Source organism: Megachile rotundata, chromosome 3, assembly GCF_050947335.1.
Source record: "Megachile rotundata isolate GNS110a chromosome 3, iyMegRotu1, whole genome shotgun sequence".
NCBI classification, from domain to species: Eukaryota; Metazoa; Arthropoda; class Insecta; order Hymenoptera; family Megachilidae; genus Megachile; species Megachile rotundata.
The window spans coordinates 16248651-16273899 of NC_134985.1; the positions used below are offsets into that span (position 1 = coordinate 16248651).

The 25249-nt window shown below is 36.0% G+C and overlaps 1 protein-coding gene across 2 annotated transcripts in view; it reads right to left on the bottom strand.

The window, feature by feature from the left end:
* Nucleotides 1-720: 720 nt before the first annotated feature.
* The window catches only part of LOC100874956 (discoidin domain-containing receptor 2), a 156954-nt gene continuing 132425 nt past the window's right edge, over nt 721-25249 (bottom strand). Inside the window, exons 7-17 of one of the 2 annotated variants that reach the window (XM_012283191.2) lie at nt 24485-24618; nt 21514-21721; nt 20731-20826; nt 10539-10708; nt 9420-9591; nt 7965-8227; nt 7130-7267; nt 5611-5918; nt 4237-4471; nt 3966-4115; nt 721-3378 (exon numbers count right to left, since the gene is read on the bottom strand). In XM_012283191.2, coding sequence (XP_012138581.1) covers nt 3229-3378; nt 3966-4115; nt 4237-4471; nt 5611-5918; nt 7130-7267; nt 7965-8227; nt 9420-9591; nt 10539-10708; nt 20731-20826; nt 21514-21721; nt 24485-24618 — 2024 coding nt within the window. In that variant the 3' untranslated portion in view covers nt 721-3228. Of the gene's footprint in view, nt 3379-3965; nt 4116-4236; nt 4472-5610; nt 5919-7129; nt 7268-7964; nt 8228-9419; nt 9592-10538; nt 10715-20730; nt 20827-21513; nt 21722-24484; nt 24619-25249 lie in introns of both variants that reach the window. The other variant, XM_003702350.3, reaches the window with a different exon arrangement.

A 25249-nucleotide genomic window follows, 5' to 3' on the forward strand; every position in this document is an offset into this window, starting at 1 on the left:
TACGATCATTTTCTGCAGAAGGCTTCTTTACTTTAGAGTTATTTTCTCTGAAGAATCTGCATATATTTGTAAGATTTAGCGTTGTGTATCTTTGTTAACCTTGTTGTTTTACGGCACTGTTTATTTAATAATTTTCTCTTCCACGAAGGCGATATTTGAGGAACAGATTTGATTAATTTAATTTTTGATATTAAATAAGTGAACGCGCTTTAAGGAAATTTCGAAGGCTGTTTATAGTGCGATTAGATTAGAGACTGTTCTTGAAGATGATCTTGAATTTATTTGCGGTATAACGCAGGTGAACCTTTGTATGCTTATCTCGATTGTTAACCTCCATTTTAATTGCATAAAATTTCAATGAATTTCCATGAAATTATGTTTACGTAATTGTGAGATAATCCTGGGTTTCAACAAAAGCTGTACTGGCTGACTTCTGGGTCATTGGGGATATTAAATGTTTTATGGTTAAAATGTAATTAATTTGCAAATTTAACCTCCCATAGTTTTTTAGTTCCAGTGCTATTTATAGCCATATAGAGAGACTCTACTTTCCATGTTAGTACAGTATAACATTTTCTGATTGAATTTTAATAGAAATGAGAAAAGGTCTATAATATAACATATGTTATTGTGTACGTACTATACTACAGCATTTATCAAGTTAACGAGCAATAATAATACAAAACAGGTGAATCGTAAAGAAGAAAATAAGAGTCAAAATCAGAAAGGAACACTCAGTACTTTATTTGTTAATCATTTCAACGTATACTTGGATCCATCTTAAGAATTACAGAAAAGATGCGTGCAGAGGGGAACGTTTGAACGGCTGACTCTGTTTTTGGCACTTTACCAACAGCGAATCTATATGTATAAGTATATACACCTTTCTCTGTGTCCCAAAACTGTGAACAGTTATCCACAATTTTGTTCTGTCACGATTTCCGTTCTAACAGGTCGATATCGTTTCGTTCAAACGTTTGTTCGCAATTTTTTTCATCGGGGGGCTCGAATAACGCAGCCTAAAAACGTGGATCGACACTTCTCGAAGCGTGACAAAGTGACGATCCTTTTTGTCTGTCCTTAAATGATAAATCAAAGGAAGGAGCGTGTCGATTAATTACGTTCTCGCGATTAACAGATCGAGAATCGGGTTTCGAATCTACGCCCGCTCTAACGACGGTGAATTCTTTTTTTTTTCGAACGGAAAGGAATACACAATGGAACGATATAAGTACTTTGCTACGTACGGGCTTCGAATGTACAAGTAAGCGGAAATTTTCGTTGTAGCTGGTGTTTTGAAATCGAGAAATTTTATTTGTAAAACATGTTATTGCTGGATGTGATTTAAAGAGTAACTGTAAATTAACGTCTTAACTATTTGAGTATAATTTTGTATATTTTAATTCTTCATGTGTTATAAGTACAGATAAAATTAGTAAATGTAAAAATGATAAATTTGTTAATTAAAAAAGATATGCAATTTAACTTAAATGAGAAAGCAACATATATTTTAACTTTCTGTAACCTTAAATAGGGGTTGAAGTTAAGTATGATTTATTCTGAAGATCAATTTAGTGTTCTGTCTGTAAGGAGTTAATTACAATGTTGAACTTGAGAGTCTAATTCAATAGTAGCTTCTTTTTAGATGATTTTGATACTTTCTAATCTTATTTGTACTCATTTTTAGGTGTTCACATAAGGTGACATCTCTGTCTACTTCTGATTTAACATGTTGATGGATCATATTATAAATTTCTTTATCTATGATTTTAAAGTATAGATGCTGGATAATTTAGAAAATATTTCATGTTCAAGTTAGGACATGATGTTTAAAAAATTCAAATGTCTGTACTTATTTACCAGTAGCTCAAGAAATAAGCTTTAACGTAACATATAAAAGTTGTTCAAATATAAAGTCTGAATAAGTTCTTACATAAAACTACTCCTTACAATATAATTAAATATCTAAACCCAGATGTAAAAATATTCATTCACAAAATGGATCACAAATGTAACAAAAAATCATGTGTATGACTATATTCAAAGTAAAGGTCCAACATTTACAAATTATACATGAAAATTTCTCTTCGCCACTAGAATCCTTCATGACTTCATACTATTACCATGTAAAATGGTTACATATAGATTGTCCATGCAAAAGATTTCAGAAAGTACTCACTGAACTGATAAATCTTTATAACCTTACACAAAAGGAGCAATTATTTACAAACTTAAAGGTGCATTCCATCTTGGCAAACAGGCAGATAAGTAGTCTGACAAGCACTTTAAGGTGAGGAAAATAACTTGCCAGATCTCTTTGTTATTTCTAGCTAATTATCTGCACATTTACTTGTATAAACACATCTTTAAATTAACAGTTAATGAAACTAATTTAGTCTAATTGTAAAAGTTGTATCAGTTTAGTTAGTACTAGCAGTGCATTAATTAAATCAGTTCAGGCATTACCAATCTTCAAAATTCAATCATTCTAATCAGTAATAAAATTGAATCAGTATAGTTAATGCCAGCAGTAAATTAATTAAATGAGTTTAGTCAACACTGAAGTAAATTTGAATCAGTTTAGATAGCATAAACCTTGATTTACCATAAATCAGGATTTGATTAGAATAAACCTAGCCTATAAATCTTGTAGTAACTTCTGCTAGCTCCTCTTTCTGTATCAGAAAAATTGAACCACATAATTGAATTATTATTCAACAATAAATAAGACAATAAAATTGATTCATTCGACCTATAATTTTGCAAATAACACCAGCTACAATATAAAAGTTCCTCTCGTTCACCTAGCATCGGTATCTATACTCGTATTTACAAGTGGATAGACTTAATCAGTGCATCGTAGCGTCCAGATACTGTACACGATAGCAGCACTCTCGTAGGAATCGATTGATCGAGTTGACTAGAAAATATCGAGGATCATACGTGTTCATCGAAAAGCAGAAAGTCATCAGATTTCAGCGCGATACAATTTCTCTCGCGTTCAGAATAGCGAGTCAGAGATTCGAGAACAGAAAGATTTATCGAGTCGCGTGAAAATTTCTCGTTCGATCCTCGCCAAGATTAACTCGAAATTCAACGCGGCTCGAGGTTTAAAACTAACGATTGTACACTTTCGGACAGTTCAACTCGAGAGATCTACTTCTCCCTCGCAGGGAAGAAGATGGGAATCATTTTTTGTCCGTTGTATCACAGTTAACTGGGATCGTTTTATGCACCAGGTCGATAGTCCGCGATTATACTCTTCAGGAACGTGTAAATGTCTTTGAATGTCGGTCTTGAGGTCTCGTCCCTTCGCCAACATGAACACATCATTCGGTAGACTTCTTCTGGACACATCGTTGGTTTGGGGAGATATATCTGAAATGTAGAGTGTAAAATTAGTTGAAGTATAAAGTAGAAGGATGGTTGGATTTTTGCAAATTTTGGAATTTCTGCTTTTATAAATGTTTAAATTTCTGAATTCCCAAATTCCTGAACCTTGAGTCTCTAAATCCCAAGTCTCTGAATTAACAAATTCCTAAATCCCAAATTCCAAAGCACAACTCTCTAAATTCCCAAATCTCTGAATCCCCAAATCTATAAATTATCACATTCCTAAATTCCCAAATTCCTAAAGCCTAAGTCCCTAAATCCCCAAGTCCTTAAATTCCACAACTTCTAATTATCTAAGTACCTAAATCCCCAAGTTCCCAAATCCCAAAATTCCTAAACCCCAAGTCCCTAAATCCCCAAATCTCTAAATTCCCAACTTCCTAAACCTTAAGTACATAATCCCCTACCTTTCAAACTCCTAATTCCTAATTATCCAAATTCTCAAACCTCAAAATCCCTAACTTCCCAAACCTCCAAACCCCATAATTCCTCCCTTCCAAACCTACCTCCTTAAATCCAAAAATTGCAAAAACTGAAACCATCCAAACCGTCTCACCAAACCCAAAACCTACTTGTAGCTCAGCTCCATAATACATGTGTTCAGCATTCTGTATGACCTGATCGTTGGTCAGATGTTGAAACGGTTTTTCCCTAGCCAAACTCATCACCTCCCACAGAGTAACAGCGAATGACCATACGCTGCTGGAGCAAGTGTACCTGTCCTGAAATTGAAAGACAAGTAGATTATTATCGATTCTATCCGGTACAGTGATTCTACAGAAAGAACTGGATCGTTAAAAAGCGATTAGAAGCGGCGGGGAATGAAAATGGATTTAGTCTCACCAATAGAATGCTTTCCCACGGCAGCCATCTAATTGGCGCCGGTGGTCTGCCGCCTATGTCACTGTAATCCTTCTTGTAAAGGTCACTGCACATCGCTATGTCGGTCACTTTCACGGTGTAAGAACGACCCACTAGACAGTTCCTGGCTGCTAGGTCCTTGTGCACCAGATTCTTACACTCGAGGAACCTCATGCCTGATGCTATCTGGGTGCCCATGTACAGCAGGCAGCTTTGACTGGTACCACGTGAAATTCATTGTTAGATCATGCTTTTTTTGGACGTTTTATGTTCTACGCTGGATTAATTATTTATGGGATATTATTCACGGAAAGATAGACTGTTTAGGTTGTTAGGAAAAGGGGATGTGACAGAAGTTTTTCTGGGAGTTCAAATTTTAAGGTGGTATAGGGATGTTCATATGTGGGAGGCAATTTTAACTGGTAACATGTGAAATTCTCGGATCATGGTTTTTTATATATTTTATATTCTAAGCTAATTCGTTGATCAGATAGTAAACTTAGCGTCTTAGGAAAAGGGGATGTGACAGAAGTTTATCTGAGCGTTCAAATGTTTAGGTGATATAGGGTGTCCATGTGTGGAAGGCAACTTTACTAGTAACATGTGAAATTCTCAGATCATGGTTTTCTATATATTTTATATTCTAAGCTAATTAGTTCATCAGATAGTAGACTTAGGATCTTAGAAAAAGGAGATGTTACAGAAGTTTCAATAAGCTTTACAATTTTTAGATGATATAGGGGTGCCCATATATGGAAGGCAACTTTAACTGGTCATATGTGAAATTCTCAAATCATGTTTTTCTAAATATTTTATATTGTAAGCTAGTCTAATTAATTCATGAAATAATAGACTGTACAGGATCTTAGAAAAAGGGGATGTTACAGAAGTTTTTCTGAGTCTTAAAATTTTTAAGTCGAATAAGGGTGTTCATGTGTGGCAGGCAACTTTGACTAGTAACATGTGAAATTTATTCTCAGATACTTGTCTAAACATTTCATATTTTAAGTTGATCTAATTAATTCATGAAGTAACAGACTATTTAGGACCATGTTACACATTTACAAAATACAACTACAAATTATATGTTACGCTCAAAAACTGCAATTACTAAAACAACGTTATGATTCATACCAGAATTGTCTGTATAAAAATTGTCTGTATAAAGATACTCGTCCACATCGAGCAAAGCGTCAAATTGAATAACGATCGTCCCGACAGTAGAGCAGATCATAACTCATTCACGACTCATTAGCATAATCGGTACCGGTATTTCATTGTCGTAACGTTTCGCACGTAGTTATCGAGGTGTACGTGTTTTAGGATGTTCTAAGTCACGCAGTTTGAGTATCTCACCTAAGGGCTTTCAAATTGCAGCTCGGCCTAAGCGTTCCCGTAAGTGGCACACTGTACTGAAGATAATGGGCCAGATCACCGAGTTCCGTGTACTCGATGATCGTCCACGGCACTGGATCCATGGTGCATACTCCCAGGATCCTGGCCATGTTCGGATCGGATAGGCTCGACAGGAATCGGACTTCTCTCATTTGTTCCGTCGCACTACCGGCTCGAATGTCGCTGGTGCAGGCCGGCACGCGAGCCACCACGAGTCTCGGGGCATCCGGTATCACGTCCTCGAGCCCGACAGCCTCGCAAACTATCGCCTGTTCATGATCAAATGGGATCATTGTTGTTGCGGACCGTTTATTGATCCATAGCTGACGTAAGGGACTTACAGATATTGGATATAGAAATGTGGGATATTGGGGAAGGTAGAAATATGGGATATTGTTTGCTGGAAGTTGTTAGATAGGGTAAGTGGATGTATGGGGTTTGGAGATATCGGAAGGAATGTAGAAATATGGGACATTGTTAGGTTGGTTGTTAGGTAACTTAAGTGGAGATATGGGGTGGAGGATATAGTAATATAGGAGATAGGGATTTAGGGAGATAGGGATCTAGTGAGATAGGGCTTTAGGGAGATAGGGATCTAGTGAGATAGGGCTCTAGGGAGATAGGGCTCTAGGGAGATAGGGATCTAGGGAGATAGGGCTCTAGGGAGATAGGGATCTAGAGAGATAGGGACCTCTAGGGAGACAGGGATCTAGGGAGATAGGGATCTAGGGAGATAGGGATCTAGGGAGATAGGGATCTAGGGAGATAGGGATCTAGAGAGATAGGGATCTAGGGAGATAGGGATCTAGGGAGACAGGGATCTAGGGAGATAGGGCTCTAGGGAGATAGGGATCTAGGGAGATAGGGATCTAGAGAGATAGGGACCTCTAGGGAGATAGGAATCTAGGGAGATAGGGATCTAGGGAGACAGGGATCTAGAGAGACAGGGATCTAGAGAGACAGGGATCTAGGGAGGCAGAGATCTAGGGACACAGGGATCTAGGGAGACAGGGATCTAGGGAGATAGGTAAGGTACTATTGAATCTAGCAATATGGGGATGTTTAGGGATCTAGGAATACAGATATCTAGGGGTGCAAGATTCCGAGGCCTATGCATATTAGGACCACATATTTGAGGACCACACACTTAAGGATTTAGGAATGTGACGATACATCCATAAGAATTTGTGGACTAAAGAAATTGGGATAAGGGAATCTGAGTACGTAGATATCTAGGGAAATTCCTATTTAGGAATATAAAAATTTGGGAATGTAGAATTTCACTCAATCTGGAAATCCAGGGATCTATTTATGAATCTAAAGATATAGAAATTTTGCAATCTATAACTCTAGGGATACAGTAATGACTAAGTCTAGGAATGTAATAATTTAGAAGCGTAGTTTCAAAGTAAACGTAAGTGTCAACCAATGTCGTTGACACCAAAATTGACCCGCATTGTGAACATGTTAGCGAACCTACCTCGCCGATATTTCTTGAACCAAGCTTCTCTGTGGTACGTAGGCACTGTCGTGGTATATTTGTGGGTTCTATTTCCTTGCATTTGTACGGTTTGTTCATGCTGGGTGCGATATTCCAGCTGACGACAGGTGCAGGTATCTGTAAAATGCAGTACGCGATGCAGGTTGATGTTGCAATGGGTTATTTATATATTGCATCTCGTTTAACAAACTGAACACAGAAATGTCAACATATGTTACTTAACGTATGTTAGTTAAAATTCTAGATTTAATGTGTTCGATAATAATTTGTTAGTTCAATTGTTTCATTTCTCTAGGAGGCATATATGCAGCTCATTTTATTTTTTTTAAGTAGAGTTTGATACATTTTCTACAATTGTAGAGATTTATTAAAAATTTCATGTATTAGTTTCAGTCGAAGTCTAATTTGTTAAAAGTTTACCTTATTCCAGATTCCATATTTTTATTTCAGCATGCAATCCTTTATTAGATTCCATGTAGAATCCCGAGGAAATGTCACCACGACACGAAGTCAAATTTAATAAAGCTTGAATCGAATTAAGATATTTCAGATTCTTCTCAAAAATGAACTAAAGTATAAAAAGTTTTATCACTAACACATCTCTCTACTTTAATAATAAATTTGAGAAAAGACCTTACTACAACAATCGCTACTTAAACCCCAAAGTAAATATTGTATTATCACAGACAGTTACGCAGTTCACTCGACCTCAATACAGAATTAATCGATCTCTATATAGAGTTAATCGACCTGTACACAGATTTAATTGATCAATTCGGTTTGTTAGACGGAAGTTGGTATTTGATGAACGAACCTTGTGTTTCTCTTTGGGAGCTGTGTGCCAGCGTTTCGAGTGGATCTGATCGACATCCCGTTGGTGATTAGACGTGGCTGCGATATTGAGTTTCGCAGTTGGACTCGTGTAACTTTGAAGGGTCCTGTAATGCTGCGAGTGTCGGGCAGGAGAGTTTGTTGGAGACGACGAACAGCTTGTTGGTCCTATGGTCGATTCTGGCCTCGTGTCCAGTCGTACGTTCTCCTCTGAGACGTTTACATCCTTCAGGTCCTTTGGAGACTCTTCAATAATGTTCATTTTTAATCATTTATTTTTATTGTCATTCTTTATTGAACATATACAATCTTTTTTAAACATGAGGCTTTTTGAAGAGACTTAAAAATAAATTATAAAAATGATATTCCTCAATGAATATATACAAACTTTTTAAAACATGAGGCTTTTTGAAGAGACTTAAAAATAAATTATAAAAATGATATTCCTCAATGAATATATACATTGAAGATATACATTGAAGATATACATTGAAGATATGCATTGAAGATATGCATTGAAGATATACATTGAAGATATACATTGTTCAGGAAGAATGTTTATTCTTCATTGAAGATATACTTTCTTCAGGAAGAATGTTTATTCTTCAATGAATATATACATTGAAGATGTACATTGAAGATATACATTGAAGATATACATTGAAGATATACATTGAAGATATGCATTGAAGATATACATTGAAGATATACATTGTTCAGAAAGAATGTTTATTCTTCATTGAAGATATACTTTCTTCAGGAAGAATGTTTATTCTTCAATGAATATATACATTGAAGATGTACATTGAAGATATACATTGAAGATATACATTGAAAATATACATTCAAGATGTACATTGAAGATGTACATTGAAGATGTACATTGTTCAGGAAGAAGATTTATTCTTCAATGAAGATATACGTTGATCAGGAAAAATGTTTATTCTTCAATGAAGATATACATTGAAGATGTACATTGAAGATATACATTGCTCAGGAAGAACATTTATTCTTCAATGAAGATATACATTGATCAGGAAAAATGTTTATTCTTCAATGAAGACATACTTTCTTCAGGAAGAATGTTTATTCTTCAATGAATATATACATTGAAGATGTACATTGAAGATGTACATTGAAGATGTACATTGAAGATATACATTGAAGATATACATTGTTTAGGAAGAACGTTTATTCTTCAATGAAGATACTCAATAAAGATATACATTGTTCAGCATTGTTTATCATCAAAAATATCATTCATAATGTACATCAGTATTGTTACACTTTTTACGTAGCACGTTAAAGAATGAAATTCAGTTCCCACGAAATTTGCATGCGTTTGCATAAATTCTTGCACGGGCCACGTGTGTAGGGACATCAATTTTTTCGTCACCCTTCGAGACGTAAGAAACAGCGTCGCGGTTCAAAAACTCACCGGAAGTGGCGACGATCGCGTACGTAGATTTATACTGCGGACTGACGAGAGGTGAATTGAATTGTTCCATTGTCAAAGACTCGTGCATGCTTCCGTCTTCCGGTATGTCCGGTGATACGTGATTGGCAGTTTCTGCCAGCATTCCGCCGGGGGTTAGATTCAGGAGGAGTCCCTGGAAAATTTATTAAAACATTCATTTATTATCGTTTTAAAACAGAGTTCGCTTCTTTATTTTCTTGCAATATTTGTAAATAAATAATTATTCATTGGATAAATTGGTAAATGTGACTTTTGTATAAACTAGATTTGAAAAAGGTGTTTGATCAAAGGCTTTTGATTAATTATTGGTGAGTGCATTTTCTGGGGGTGTGCAAAAATATATACATAATAAATTGCATGATTTATATAACGTAAAAAATTGTACAACCTAATGCAAATTTTATTATTGTAATTTTATTGTAAATAATCATTCATAGTAGCAAAACTTGTATATATATTTTTGCAGATAAAAAATAAAAGACCTACAAAGGACCTCATTTAAAAATAAAATATTTTTATGAAGTTCATTAAAATAAGACATGTTCTACTTAATTATTGAATTTAAAAAAATCAAAAAAATTTGTACCAACGATTTAATTAAAATTAACAACAAATGATAACAGTAATAAATATCAGTATTAAAGCGTAACAAAAAACGTCTAAAATGAAAAAGTAATCAACGCACGTAAAAGAGGAAAATTAAAATGGTTTGTACTTTCTATTTACCCGAAATAACAGCGATATTTTCCGAGTCAAAAAGAATCTTTCGCGGAGTTTAAAAATATGTAAAAAGTCCGTAACTAGGAAGTTTCGGAATTAAGCCCGGGGTTTTCAGCGAGTTGTAATTGGTTAGCTTGGTCAAAAGTATGCGAGCAAACAGGTTAAAAAATATGAAAAAAAAAAGAAAGAAAATGGTAAATGCGGGTAGAACAGGAAGCGGTGGTTTGAAACGAAATACTCTGACGTCGATCGTGTCATCGTGGGATGACAAAGTTTTCAGACTTTTAATGACGAATTAAAATCCAGGTTCTATCGGGCCAGAAAAGTTTTCGCATATTTATGAGGCGGTGGTTCTCTTACCTTCATGTTTATGGCGAATCCAAATGGATTTTTCAGCACGGTCGGCGAGCTCTGGAGTTTTTGCCGTCGATTCAGAAGCAGAATAATGACGAACACCAACAGAAGAAGCAGGATAATGGCAGTCAGAACACCTATTAGTACCTCTAAATATTCCTGACCCTCTCCCGCTGCTGTAACTATGCCAAACGTGGTCGCTTTAATAGAAAATACCGGTTAACCGGTAGCTTTATTCCGCGCGGCATAAACGGCGAATAAATCAATCGTCGACGTTGAAACGATGCAAATCGCGGAACTTCCAGCTCGACCATTAAGTATGCTAATTAAAAGAACAGAGAGAAAAAAAAAGAGAGAAAGAAAGGAAGAAAGAAGAATTCTGGAGTCTGTTTTGAAATTAAAATACTGCTTTCTACAACGATGTGAATATACATCGTTCACAGAATTAAAAACAAGAGAGAGAGAGAGAAAAAAATGATCCTGAAATTTATTTCCGTCGAATCGAATGAAACTGGGTCACCGTGTAAATTCTTTTTTTTTCCTGTTCGTTTCGATTGTATAATCCACTCGTGTCAGTTAATTGTTTTTTATTTTTAATCGAAAAAATGTGCACTTGGCACGAAAACGTTTAACAATTTTCATTACATCCCCTACAGTAGTTTCGAACATTCGGAATCAATCTGTGTCCCGATGTTTTAACACCGGAGCATTCGAAATACATTTATGGAGGCAATTTCGACGCGTTAACGCCGTTCTGTGTAGGATCATCGGAAATTGGGAGCATGAATTCTATATGGAAAAACAGTCGGGGACTCTGGGGAGATGTGAAACGCGATGAGGTGAAATTTGCGAATTTTTAGATTTTATTTGGGGAGAAATTGGGAAGTGGAATTATTTTAGTATTTTTTGGGATTTTTGTGAATAAATTGACAAATTTCAAATTTCCAAATTCCTTAATTTCCCAATTCCACAATTTCTCAATTCCATAATTTTCTAATTCCATAATTTCCCAATTTCATAATTTCCCAATTCGACAATTTCCCAATTCCATAATTTCCCAATTCGACAATTTCCCAATTCCATAATTTCCCAATTCCATACTTTCCCAATTCCATAATTTCCCAATTCCATACTTTCCCAATTCCATAATTTCCCAATTCCATAATTTCCCAATTCCATAATTTCCCAATTCCATAATTTCCCAATTCCATAATTTCCCAATTCCATACTTTCCCAATTCCATAATTACCCAATTCCATAATTTCCCAATTCCAAAATTTCCCAATTCCATACTTTCCCAATTCCATAATTTTCCAATTCCATAATTTCCCAATTCCATAATTTCCCAATTCTCTAATTCCCCAATTACATAATTTTCCAATTCCATAATTTCCCAATTCCTAATTTTCCATATTCCCCATTCCCAAATCCCCAATTCTCAAATCCCAAATTCCCCAAATTCCAATTTCCCCAAAATCCCAAATTCCCCAAATCCCCAAATCCCAAAAAATCCCCCAAATCCCCCAATTCTCATATTCTCCAATTCCCGCATTCCCCAATTCCCACATTCCCCAATTCCCACATTCCCCAAATCCCAAATTTCCCAAATTCCCCAAATCCCCCAAATCCCCCAAGTCCCCCAATTCCCGAATCCTAAATTCCAAACCCTCAAACTTGCAACCCCATCCCCCAACCCCCCAAAACCCCCATCCACAAAAATTACAAAGTCGCCAAATCCCTAAACAACCACCACCATAATCATAACAACAGACTACCCCGATTCAACAAATTTCCTTCCTGTCGAGAAAAGAAGCAGTTTACCGCTCATAAAGGGTGCACCCTCGTAGAATGCCGTCTACCTCCACCGCTTTCAAACGTTTAAAAAACCGTAACATTTTATCGCAGATCGTCGAGAGGAAGCTAATCGTCGTTTCGGTGGCGGAGTAAAGAGGACGGCCGGCGAAAGAGCAGAAAAACGCGGGGGATTGGAAAAAGACGAAACGCAAGGAGCTCGATAAAGCGACTTTACAATGCGCCGTTACATTCTTCTAATTTTTCACGTCGACCGGCTCGCTGTTTTATCGTGGCGTGGTCGGAGCCCGGTGTGAAACGGAAGTAGCGTCACGACGCCGGTTTTACGAGAGAAATAAATAAACCGAGCCTTGAGTGGCCTCGCGTGGCGATCAAGATTTCACGTCGGCCCAAACACTCGGAGACCGATTTTCTTCGATCAGCCATCCTCGTCTGGCATCGTTCGAGCGGAGAAGTAAAACGGGCCAACATCGACCTCACGCTGACTCTTCTACTTTGTACAGTCACTGGCAAATATACTCGGGGGATATTATGGTGAATGTGGGAGAAGAGAGTGAGTTAGTGCGAGGTTGTTTTGTGGGGAGGTTTGGAGGGTTAGGAAATTTGGGGTTGGGTTTAGTTGTGGATTTTGTAATGTAGAGATGGGGGATTTTGGGATTTGGGGATTTGGGGCATTTGGGATTTGGGGATTTGGGGATTTGGGGATTTGGGGATTTGGGGATTTGGGGATTTGGGGATTTGGAGATATGGGGCTTTGGAAATATGGGGTTTGGAGATATGGGAATTTGGAGATATGGGGCTTTGGAAATATGGGGCTTTGGAAATATGGGGATTTGGAGATATGGGGTTTTGGAGATATGGGGATTTGGAGATATGGGAATTTGGAAATATGGGGCTTTGGAAATATGGGGATTTGGAGATATGGGGTTTTGGAGATATGGGGATTTGGAGATTTGGGGATTTGGAGATATGGGAATTTGGAAATATGGGGCTTTGGAAATATGGGGATTTGGAGATATGGGGTTTTGGAGATATGGGGATTTGGAGATTTGGGGATTTGGAGATATGGGAATTTGGAAATATGGGGCTTTGGAAATATGGGGATTTGGAGATATGGGGTTTTGGAGATATGGGGATTTGGAGATTTTGGGATTTAGAGATATGGGAATTTGGAGATATGGGGATTTGGGGGTTTGGGGCTTTGGAAATATGGGAATTCGGAGACATGGAACTTTGGAGATTTGGGGATTTAGAGATATGGGAATTTGGAGATATGGGGATTTCGAGATTTGGGGATTTGGAGATTTCAACAATTAGAAATTTTGAGATTTAGAGGTCTGGAGATGTAGGGATTTGGAGATTTGGAAATTTAATATAATAATTTAGAAATGTGGTGAATATACAATTTGAGCACTTGAGGATTTGGTAATATCATAATTTGGTAATGCGTGTTGTGGTAAGTTGGATTTGACGTATAGGGATGACATATAGGGATTTGAAGGTTCAGAGATATCTACATTTGAAGACTTATATATTTCATAATTAAGTACTTTAGAAATGTAGACATTTGGAGGTTAGTTAATGTGGAAGTTTAGATATCTGGAAACGTAGGAGGACGTTGGAGACATGGTTGGGTTAGAAATGATGTTCAATATTTATAAATGTGAAGATGTGAAAATTTATGGATTTAAGAATAATTAGAGATTTAACTAACATGAAGACTTGTAAATTTATTAATTTAAGAATAATTAGAAATGTAACTAACATGAAAATTTAACTATTTGAAAACTTGAAACCATAAAAACTTGAAAATATACGAATTCTAATACTTAAACCCCACCAAGCTCTATAAATGACAACTCCATAAATAACTTAAAACTATAAAAACTTGAAAATATAACAATTTTAATACTTAAACCCCACCAAGCTTGATAACTGACAACCCCATAAATGACTTAAAACTACAAGAACTTGAAAATATAAAAATTTTAATACTTAAACCTCACCAAGCTCTATAAATGACAACTCGATAAATGACAAACAGTAGAGTATCCAAGTATCCATATCAAATGAAAGCTTACGTTGCAGTGGAGTGTACCGGCAATTTCGAGTTTAATTCGCGAGCACAGGTGCCCGCGGAGCAGTGCACCGGTGCAACGACTCGAACCGGAAAATCTACCCTTTAAATCACCCTCCTTTTTTCGTGGGATTTGAAAAAAAGGAAATGGGGAGGAGACACGATGGGAGGGCTTTTAATTCCTTCCGCTCTTGCTACGCTCTGTTCCACCGCTTGGTATTCTTTTCTTTTTCAGTAATCTCTGCTTCCTGCTGATTCGAAAGGTGCAAGAAGGCATTGTGTAGTAATCTTCTTCTATAAATACTAGCTTTTATAGGTCTGGAAGAAAATTGTCAACTGTATTTGGATATTCTAATTGATAATTTTTTAGTTTTCAGGTTCGAAAGATCTTTTAATTGTTCAAGGACTCAAGGTTCTACATTTTTTTTGGAAATTCTACTAATTTGAAATTTTTGCATTTTCCTGATTTTATTATTGTGGAATCATTCTCTCAAGTTTGTAAATATAGAAATTTTCAAATTCCTAAAGTTTTCAGTTTTTGAATGTTCAGATCTCCAAATCTTCATTTTCTAAATCTTCCAATTCCCAAATCTTCAAATTTCAAAATCTTCCAATTTCCAAATCTTCCAATTCCCAAATCTTCAAATTTCCAAATCTTCCAATTTCCAAATCTTCCAATTTCCAAATCTTCTAATTTCCAAATCTTCCAATTTCCAAATCTTCCAATTTCCAAATCTTCCAATTCCCAAATCTCCCAAATCCCAAATCTCCCAAATCCCAAATCTCCCAAATCCCAAATCTCCCAAATCCCAAATCTCCCAAATCCCAAATCTCCCAAATCCCAAATCTCCCAAATCCCAAATCTCCCAAATCCCAAATCTCCCAAATCCCAAATCTCCCAAATCCCAAATCTCCCAAATCCCAAATCTCCCAAATCTCAAATCTCCCAAATCCCAAATCTCCCAAATCCCCAAATTCCCAAATTTCAAAGCTCGACCCCACAGAAATTCGAAAATGCACCAATCAGAAGCGGAAGAATAATGGTTCCCCTCCCCCGAAGCCGCCATTTTCCCCAGCAAAGCCTACCATGCTCGCAGCTACACCCCCGGGAGTGATTGTGCGTTTAAATTACAAAGAATAATTGTGGCAGAATATTTGTTTTATCTTAGAGTGGTGCACGCAATTATCACGAGTTATAAATCTCACCTCAGTGGATTGAAAAGAAAATATGAAAAAGAATATCGTTTAAAGAGTATTGTATTTGTAGAACCCTTGCAATTACAACGTTACACGTAAAACATTTAAAACATTTAACGCGTGCATTGTACCTCCACGAATTACAATGTGAAACAATAAACAATTGAAACTTTTGTTCCGCACATCTCGCTTTTCAATTTAAAATATTTAACAAATCCGATGTATTAAAAATTTTGTAAAACTTCTTTCACGTAAATTTGATCGATCTTAATGAAAACATGCGATGTTGCATTTTTAAATGATAGAAACTTAGTAAATTAATAATATGGCAAATTAAATAATAGGAACATTGTATTTCTCGAGAAAGATATTACGAGTCTAAGTTCATTAAAAAAGGAGCCACAATACTTGACGAAACATTTGAAACAAAGCTGTTGTTCCATTTTCTCCTTTTCCTCACATTCTTCCCTCGTTTGCTCCACGCCGTATTTTTTCTTCGGCTTTTCTTCTATTTTCAACCCGAACTTTTTTTCTCTCGAATGCCACGATAATATCAACAGGCATAAACAGCGACCCGTTTCGTATTGTTTCGATACAAGGTATACGCTTCCATTGGTTCTTCGTTCCATTTTCTCTTTCTTTCCGCCATCGTGTCTCCTGCATTATTTCTTCTCCGTCTTCTGCCCGTTCTCTTATGGTTGTTCTATCGTTCGAGCCTTGTTCCTTTTTATCTCTCTTCGTTTCAACGACGTTGCGATCGCGCATTTACTATTTTCCTTTTTATCTGCGACGACGATTCGGGGTTCGAAATAAGCACGAGGACACGACGAAAATATTTGGTGCAATCGTTGTCGAGTCTAGTTTACACGATACTTGGTGACGCTAGGGATTCTAGAGACACTAGGGACATCTACGGAGTCTGGTAGATTTATGGAACACATAATGTAAGATCCTTAGAGACTCGAAGAAGATCGAGAAGTCTAAAAACTAAGGAAATCTAAGGACCTTAGTAATCTGGAGGTCTTAGAGATTTTATAAACCAGAAGTAACAGGAGCCTAGGGAATTTGAAGATATCAAGTAATTATGTATCTAGGAAATTCATCTAGGGAATTAAGAAACCTAGCAAATATAAAATTTATTTGGAGGATCTGTGAAAATTCTAGAGATGGAAGGATCTTTAAATAAAAATTCTGCTGAATCTATGGTTTCGTGAAATCCTAGGAATCTCTAGAAAATCTACAGATCCCAGAAACTTAAGATCCTAGAGAATCTATAGATCCTGGAAATCCTAAGGACTCTAGAAAATCTAAATATCTCAGAAATCCAAAATCCTAAAGAATCTATGGTTCCTAATAATCCTAGGGACCCTAGGAAATCTACAGACCCCTAAATCCCCAAATCCTAGAAAATCTATGGTTTCTAAAAATCTAGAAAACCCTAGGGAATTTGCAGACCTCAGAAACCTAAAATACTGGAGCTTAGGGACTCTAGAAAATCTACAGACCCCTAAATCCCAAAATCCTAGAAAATCTATGCTTCCTAGAAATCCTAGGGATCCTAGAAAATCTACAGATCCCTAAATCCTAAAATCCTAGAAAATCTAAGCTTCCTAGAAATCCTAGGGACCCTAGAAAATCTACAGACCCCTAAATCCTAAAATCCTAGAAAATCTATAGTTCCTAAAAATCTAGAAAACCCTAAGGAATTTACAGACCTCAGAAGCTTAAAATACTGAAGCCTAGGGACTCTAGCAAATCTACAAACCCCTAAATCCCAAAATCCTAGAAAATCTATGCTTCCTAGAAATCCTAGGGACCCTAGAAAATCTACAGACCCGTAAATCCTAAAATCCTAGAAAAATCTATGGCTCCTAGAAATTCTGAGGACCCTAGAAAATTTGCATCTCCCAAAATAGCTAAAATTCCAGAGAATCTACGGTTCCTAGAAATCCTAACAACCCTAGAAAATTTATATCTCCCAAAAATCCCAAAATCCTAGAAAATCTACGGTCTCTAGAAATGCAGAGGACCCTAGGGAATCTACATCCCCCAAGAACCTAATATACTAGAGCGATACCAGAAAAAAATGGCGATATATTAAAAATGATGTCGCGTGTCGTATTATCTTTTTGTTTGTCATTCTGTTTTCCTTTTATCCTCGTTAGAGTCGAATTTTTTTATACGCGGAGACACTGCAACCCGTTTCACAACAGCTTAGCCGGCAGCGTCCGGTTAATCGCCACGTTGAAAACGCGTGTGCTTTCGAACTCGCCTAAACGCAAAACCGTACGCGGTTTCCAACGGCATTTTTTTTTTATTATTATTTTTTTTTTTTCACCGGTGTCCTTCCGCCTCTTTGCGTTAGGCGAACGCTCAAAACCGAGGTTTCGCGTTGTACGCGGACCGGAGTCTCGTTACGGCCACCCTCTAACGATGCGATTTTCCTTCTCTATCTTTCTTCTATTTTTTTCTCTTTACCCTTTTCGCAAATTTTTTATTTCGCCGACTGGATAATCGTGGTCCAGGAACCAGCTAGAAACTGCTCGTTTATTCCCGACGGTTCAGAGGAAACATTTTGAGCCGAGTTACGGGACAGAGGGAAAGGAAGATGGGATTTTCGTTTCTGGTTTGCTCTATCATGGACACGTAATTAAGCTTTCGTCGTCTGTCCTTTCTCTTATCCTTATTTCCCTTCGCGTCCTTATCCGACGAAATGATTAATATCTTCGCGACTTTGAAGCGAGTGTGCGGTTTCCGCGGCAAATAATTTCTGAAATAAGACACTTTTCGTTTCAAGATTTGTTTGGTACGCGAGAAAATTTCATTCAATCTCATACTTCTTTTTCTACGATTTCGAACATCACATTATTTTTGCTGAAATAATAGTTGTTTTTCTAGATATAATTCAGGAGTCTGAAGGTCCAATCTTACCGAAGGCCGCCATTTTGTAATACTTTCAAGCTTTGCACATCTAGAAATTATATTTATATTTTCTGTAAAATCGTTGAGTAATTATTTAAGAAGTTAATATTGATAACAGATAATAATACTAATAACATATATTAACAACTAGATAGATATTAACAACTTCGTATATTTTTAGAAATGTTAGACCTCAGCGTAGAGGGCAGTACTATCGTTCAGACCTAAAATGGCATCGCACCAAAAGATTTCCACTTCAAAACACTTATTCCACACATGTCCGAAGAAACGAAGTTAAATTCGAATATTCCGAAGCATAATATCGTTGATGACTTTCCATAGAAACCGAAGACCACTCAATTCGAAATAAAGCAATCTAACTGGGAGAAGCGTAACAATGGGTCTTTCAATACCAGCCGAAAAATATTTGCAATTCATTGTGCCGATAAATGTTTAAAAATAGATCACCGGGGAGTAAAAAAACATTTGTTCCGTCATATTTCATTCACAAAATTCGTTCGCTATCGATGCTTTTGCGGTTTTTTTTCTAGTCTCGTTCCTCCGCGAGGGAATAAAAAGGGGTGAAATTCGGTATCGGATACGAAATCGATTCGTTAGTGCGATACGTCCCCCTCTTAATCCGACTAATTGTTTACGTTACGAAGTTGCTACGTGAATTATAAACTATCCGAGTTTCCTCGCGACTCCTAATCGTATCCTCGGCAAAGAATGGCCTGGTTGCGCTAACGAAGTTACGAGTCTTGTGTACTCTCGAAAAGAGGACGAGTTCGCGGCCTTATTCCGAAGATTCGAGATATTTAACACTAAACCTACCAACAAATAATGTGTACTTAATATGAAATTATAAATGAAGTTAAAAAATAATGTACTTAATATGAAACTCAAAATGAAGTTAAAAAACAATTTACTTAATGTGGAATTAAAAATGAAGTTAAAAAGTAATGTACTTAATGTGCAATTAAAAATGAAGCTAAAAAATAATGTACTTAATATGCAATTAAAAATGAAGTTAAAAAGTAATGTACTTAATATAAAATTAAGAATGAAGTTAAAGAATAATGTACTTAATATGAAATTAAAAATGAAGCTAAAAAATAATGTATTTCATATGCAATTAAAAATGAAGCTAAAAAATAATGTACTTAATGTGGAATTAAAAATGAAGCTAAAAAATAATGTATTTCATATGCAATTAAAAATGAAGCTAAAAAATAATGTACTTAATGTGGAATTAAAAATGAAGCTAAAAAATAATGTATTTCATATGCAATTAAAAATGAAGCTAAAAAATAATGTATTTCATATGCAATTAAAAATGAAGCTAAAAAATAATGTACTTAATATGAAATTAACCTTTTGGGCTCGAGGGGTTGCTCTCAGGAACCATTTGATTTAATAGAATAATTTGAAATAAGCATTATTTAATTACTTTTATAATGGTGCTTGTGTGATGTATAAACACAGTGAAATAGATAACAGTAGAAATTATTACTGAAGAAATAACAGCCTGAAAAGAACTCATTTAACATTTCAATTAACATTTTAAAGTTGCTGTTTGTAAACAACAAAATTATCTTCGACTACAAAAGGTTAAAAATGAAGTTAAAAAATAAATAAACAAACGAGGAAAAATAAATTACACATATGTATTATCTTGATGAAAATCAATTCTGATTTCAAGGAATATACTTTAACAAAATGTGTTCCTTATAATAAATAGACATTAAGATCGTAGAATGAATTTCTGTTAATAACAGCTTCTGTTATAGTACTCAGACGCAATTTAATCTCGTTAATGGTTAGGTATTAATGTACAAGAGGACGCACCTGGTGCGTCACGGGGAGAATCGCTTAATTGAATGGATACGTATGTATGTTGTTATCGATTGATATGGGGCGCATCTGGTGTGTTGGCCATTTAATTAGATACAGGGCGGACGCAGCTGATGGTTCTAAATTTGAAAGAGTCGCAGATTAAAGGTACAAATTGTTCCGGATTTCTAACAGAAGATTCTGTCGGATTTATTTTGAGAAGGAAGATCATACGACGTCTCATGATTAGTCGAGCAACGGTGAGATAAGAAAGATAAGAAAGTTTCGAATGCTCCGGGTGTAATTAACTCGGGATTAATACGAATTAAATGCTAGTACCGATGTCGAGTCACTTACTTGTTTGCAAGTTAAGATCCACTCCGGGGTTCATTGGAATTTCTCCGTTGCTGAACTCGGACGCCGACTCCTCCGTGGTATTTTCGTAGGGATTCGCTGGAATCAGGAAACGTGTCTTGCTAATTAAACCGTTGTAAATCTTTTAATCTGTACGACAACAAAGCATTTTCTACGGTTCCCTTGGAAATTCGTGTACAACCGTGAACGATTACGAGTTTTCGGTTTGTACCAGACACTGCGTAGCAGGAAATTGTTGTTGGGAAAATAAATTTCGCCCGGGTCGGGAAATACCGAATATTCGATTCGTCTACGTGTTCCGTTAAATAATCTGCGCTCGTCAGATATTATCCGGAATGATTCGCGACATCATCGCAATTTTTAACTTTCTGCTTATCATTAAAAATAATACATACAATTAAACTGCATTTTGAGTACTGCACTTTTACAATTATTTGTATTCATCAAATGTTATTGGACTTTTTCATAATATGGAACACTAATCTTTTAAATTTATGCAACTTTAAAAATTTTTTTAATTTATGCAACTCTAACAGTTTTTTAAATTTGTCATTTTATTTATTTATTTCCAAGGTGCAGAAATGCAGGTAATTTTTAGCAAGAAAACAATTCAACGAATGATAGAAAAATTCATTTGAAGAATTTATGTTTGCCAGCAGAAAATAAATATTTTTCCTTTTTATGAAGTCATGACTTTAACGTTCTTGGTCTAAGGTTATTGGTTTAATGTTCTTAAATATTATTTAAAGGAAAAACGAGACGTACTTCCATCGAAAGTCACCTCGCCAATTATGATCCATCGGGCGGCGAAATACAAATGTATTTTCAGAAACCTTCCACGACGTTCGTGTAAACCTATGGAGACGTTCCTTGCATTTTCTAGCACGATGTCTGGGATGTAAGAATAAGACAATGGGTCTTCTTCATAAGTTTCACCGTCCAGACTGAACCAAACGTCTGCTTTAGAGAATACCTGAAACAAAGGAGAGTTGGGATGAAATTAGGTTAGTAAACTGAAAACGTGTCCGACATCTTTCATGGATTTACTATGATATGGGTCATGTACAAATTTGATATAACCTAGATATCTGGATGTCTAGATAAATTTTGGATTATTAGATTTCTAGGTTATTAGATCCGTAGGTGTCTAGATATGTAAATTCATAAATCCTTAAATTATTAGATTTTTAGGTTATGAGATTTCTAGATGTTTAGATATTTAGATTCAAAAATTTCTAGATTACTAGATTTTTAGGTTATTGGATCCCTAGATCCCTAGATCTCTAGATCCCTAGATTTCTAGATCCCTAGATTCCCTAGGTTCCTGGATTCCACAACTCCCAAATTTAAACTTATATTCTGGAAATTAGGAATTTGGGATTTGGGGCATTTGGAATTTGGAGATTGGAGTATTTGGGAGTTAGGGAATTAGAGAATTGGGGTTTGTGAAATTGGGGACCTGGGAATTGGGCAATGAGGGGAATTGGGGCATGTGGGAATTGGGGAATGTGGGAATTGGGGAATGTGGGAATTGGGAATTGTGGAATTGGGGAATGTGGGAATTGGGGAATGTGGGAATTGGGGAATGTGGGAATTGGGGAATGTGGGAATTGGGGAATGTGGGAATTGGGGAATGTGGGAATTGGGGAATGTGGGAATTGGGAATTGGGAATTATGGAATTGGGGAATGTGGGAATTGGGAACTTGGGAATTGGGGCATGTGGGAATTGGGAAATGTGGGAATTGGGGATTGTGGAATTGGGGCATGTGGGAATTGGAGATTGTGGGAATTGGGGAATGTAGTAATTGGGGAATGTGGGAATTTGGGAATGTGGGAATTGGGAAATGTGGAATTGGGGAATGTTGGAATTGGGGACTTGGAAATTGGGGAATGTAGGAATTGGGGACTTGGGAATTGGGGAATGTGGGAATTTGGAAATTTGGGAATTTGCAAACTTGATAAATTGGAAATTTGAAAACTCGGTTATTTAGAAATTCATAAACCGTGGATTTTGAAAGCTTGAAAAGTAAAAATTGTACAATTAAAGAATTTGAATTCCCATCATTCATCAGTTATCGCAATAACTCTCGCGGGACAATGTTGCACGTTTCAAACGACAACAATCACCGAATTTGATATCGAGTTAATTACAATTAACTATAATTCGAACGTACAATGTATCATCGGTAATCGGATCGATTTAATCGCATCTTCCACGTACGATAACACGAATACACGACATTCCTGTAGTAATCGCCAGCGCAATTTCCATTTCACGACCACTTAAATATATTACACGATTAAGAACGTGTATCGTTTACATTGATTCCCACGTAATTACATAACAATGCGTTATCCCGTGTCACGTGTTTCGCATGTCAAACCAAATGGAGAAGAAAAGAAACTCTCGCTTTAATGGACGATAGCTGATGGACCCTGCTCGTTCAACTCACCGTGTAAGCAATAACCGGTACTTAAGATCGACTCACTTTTAATGGCTTGGCCTTTCATTCCAATGAAAGGAGAAGCAACCGATCCATCCGGCCTATTGCGGTGACATTTCAACCTCAAATAAATATCCAATAGTGTTCAAATCTCTTTATAATCGTTACAATACTTTTCTTTTATAATACCTTTTTCTGACACATTTAGAGATACGCCTTTATTTATTTATTTCAAGGCTACAAGTCTGCATTTATTTTTAGTTGATATTCTTTCAAATTTAATTTACTGTAGGTGTTTTGAATCATAACCTAATTTGTGCAGTATGTAGGTGAATAAAATTTTAGGTTAGGTTATATAGGTTATGTTGATGTTCTTTCAAATTTAATTTACAATATGTATTATTGAAACATAATTAAATTTGTGTAGTTCAGAGTCGAAAGAAATGTTAGGTTAGGTAATATAGGTTATGTTGATGTTCTTTCAAATTTAATTTGCAATATGTATTATTTAAACGTAATTAAATTTGTGTAGTTCAGAGTTGAAAGAAATGTTAGGTTAGGTAATATAGGTTATGTCGATGTTCTTTCAAATTTAATTTACAATATGTATTATTTAAACATAATTAAATTTGTGTAGTTCAGAGTCGAAAGAAATGTTAGGTTAGGTAATATAGGTTATGTTAATGTTCTTTCAAATTTAATTTACAATATGTATTATTTAAACATAATTAAATTTGTGTAGTTCACATTTGAAAAAAATGTTAGGTTAAGTAACGTAAGTTAACATAATACATATAGTGTTACACTGTATATATGACACTCTGAATAAATTATAAAAATTGAAAGAAAGCCATACAAAGAATATTAGTTCTTTTAGTTAAGTTGTAAAATATTTTATTTATTTTGTTGATCACACCGTAGACATCCTGCTGATCCCTTTTAATTAAAACGTTAAAAAATATCTGCTCCTTTGATTTATCACCTGAACAATGTATTTTAATAATTCCTATTGAAATTATACACAAAGAGCAATGATAATCAGATTAATTTTTAAACATGTTCATATAAGTTCCTCTTAAAAAAAGACCGACAGAAAGTATTGTTCACTAAAGCAATTAACAACGATTATATTAAACATTTCTCAACAAAAACATCAGTATGAATATTCAAGAGATACGACCAGGGTCCGATAACCCGTCGGAAAATACGAGGTCCACGAATTGGGCTCATTAAAAGTTTTATCTGCGAACTTTATAAGTCGCGAGTATAAAAAGCAATAAAAAAAGGTTACCTGCACATCTCTCGAGAAATAATTGTTGGTATAAATGTGCACCGCCTCGAAGATCCAGGTCACTTCGAATTCGAACACGAGCTCCACGTAATCGTCCTCGAAGGTGTCCCGCATCCACGCGATCCAACCGGTGCCTGGAAAAACGACGGAACAAAATGGCATCCATTTCGCGTTGGTCTCGCAGAGAACTTCGTTAGCGCGGATCGAAGTTAAAGTTTGAGCAACGATTGATCCATTGTTTCTCTTGTTAATTGAATTGATTCGGGGCAACTTCTCGGGGCACAAGAACCACTTCTGATATAGATACTCTCTGTTTTGTGGAGCTTCGAGCAATCTACCTCTCGCTCTGTTTGCGGGTGCTAAGTACCGATAACGGGACCTCGATATTGAATCGAATATTACTGTTCAAGAGCTATTGGTAAAACAACTGTGCAATTTATTTCTGGCGACTTACGATGCCTAATATTATTGTAAATTCAAGAATGGGAATTCATTAGGAAATATTAGTATAGAGGATTGCACTCTACTCAAAAATTTTATTTGGGTACAAATGGTATTGCTTAATTTTGATTAATTTGTGTGTGAATGTTATTTGCGTGTTTGGTTATTTCAGTTAAGTCGTACGTTGCATGTCTTGGTACATTTTAGTTGAGGACATTGCATGAGTTATTTTATTTAATTTGCACGTTACATGACTTCAGTTTATTTTCTTTCTTCTGGTTCTTTATGTCAGAGACATGTCGTGTACACTCTGTGTCATGGACA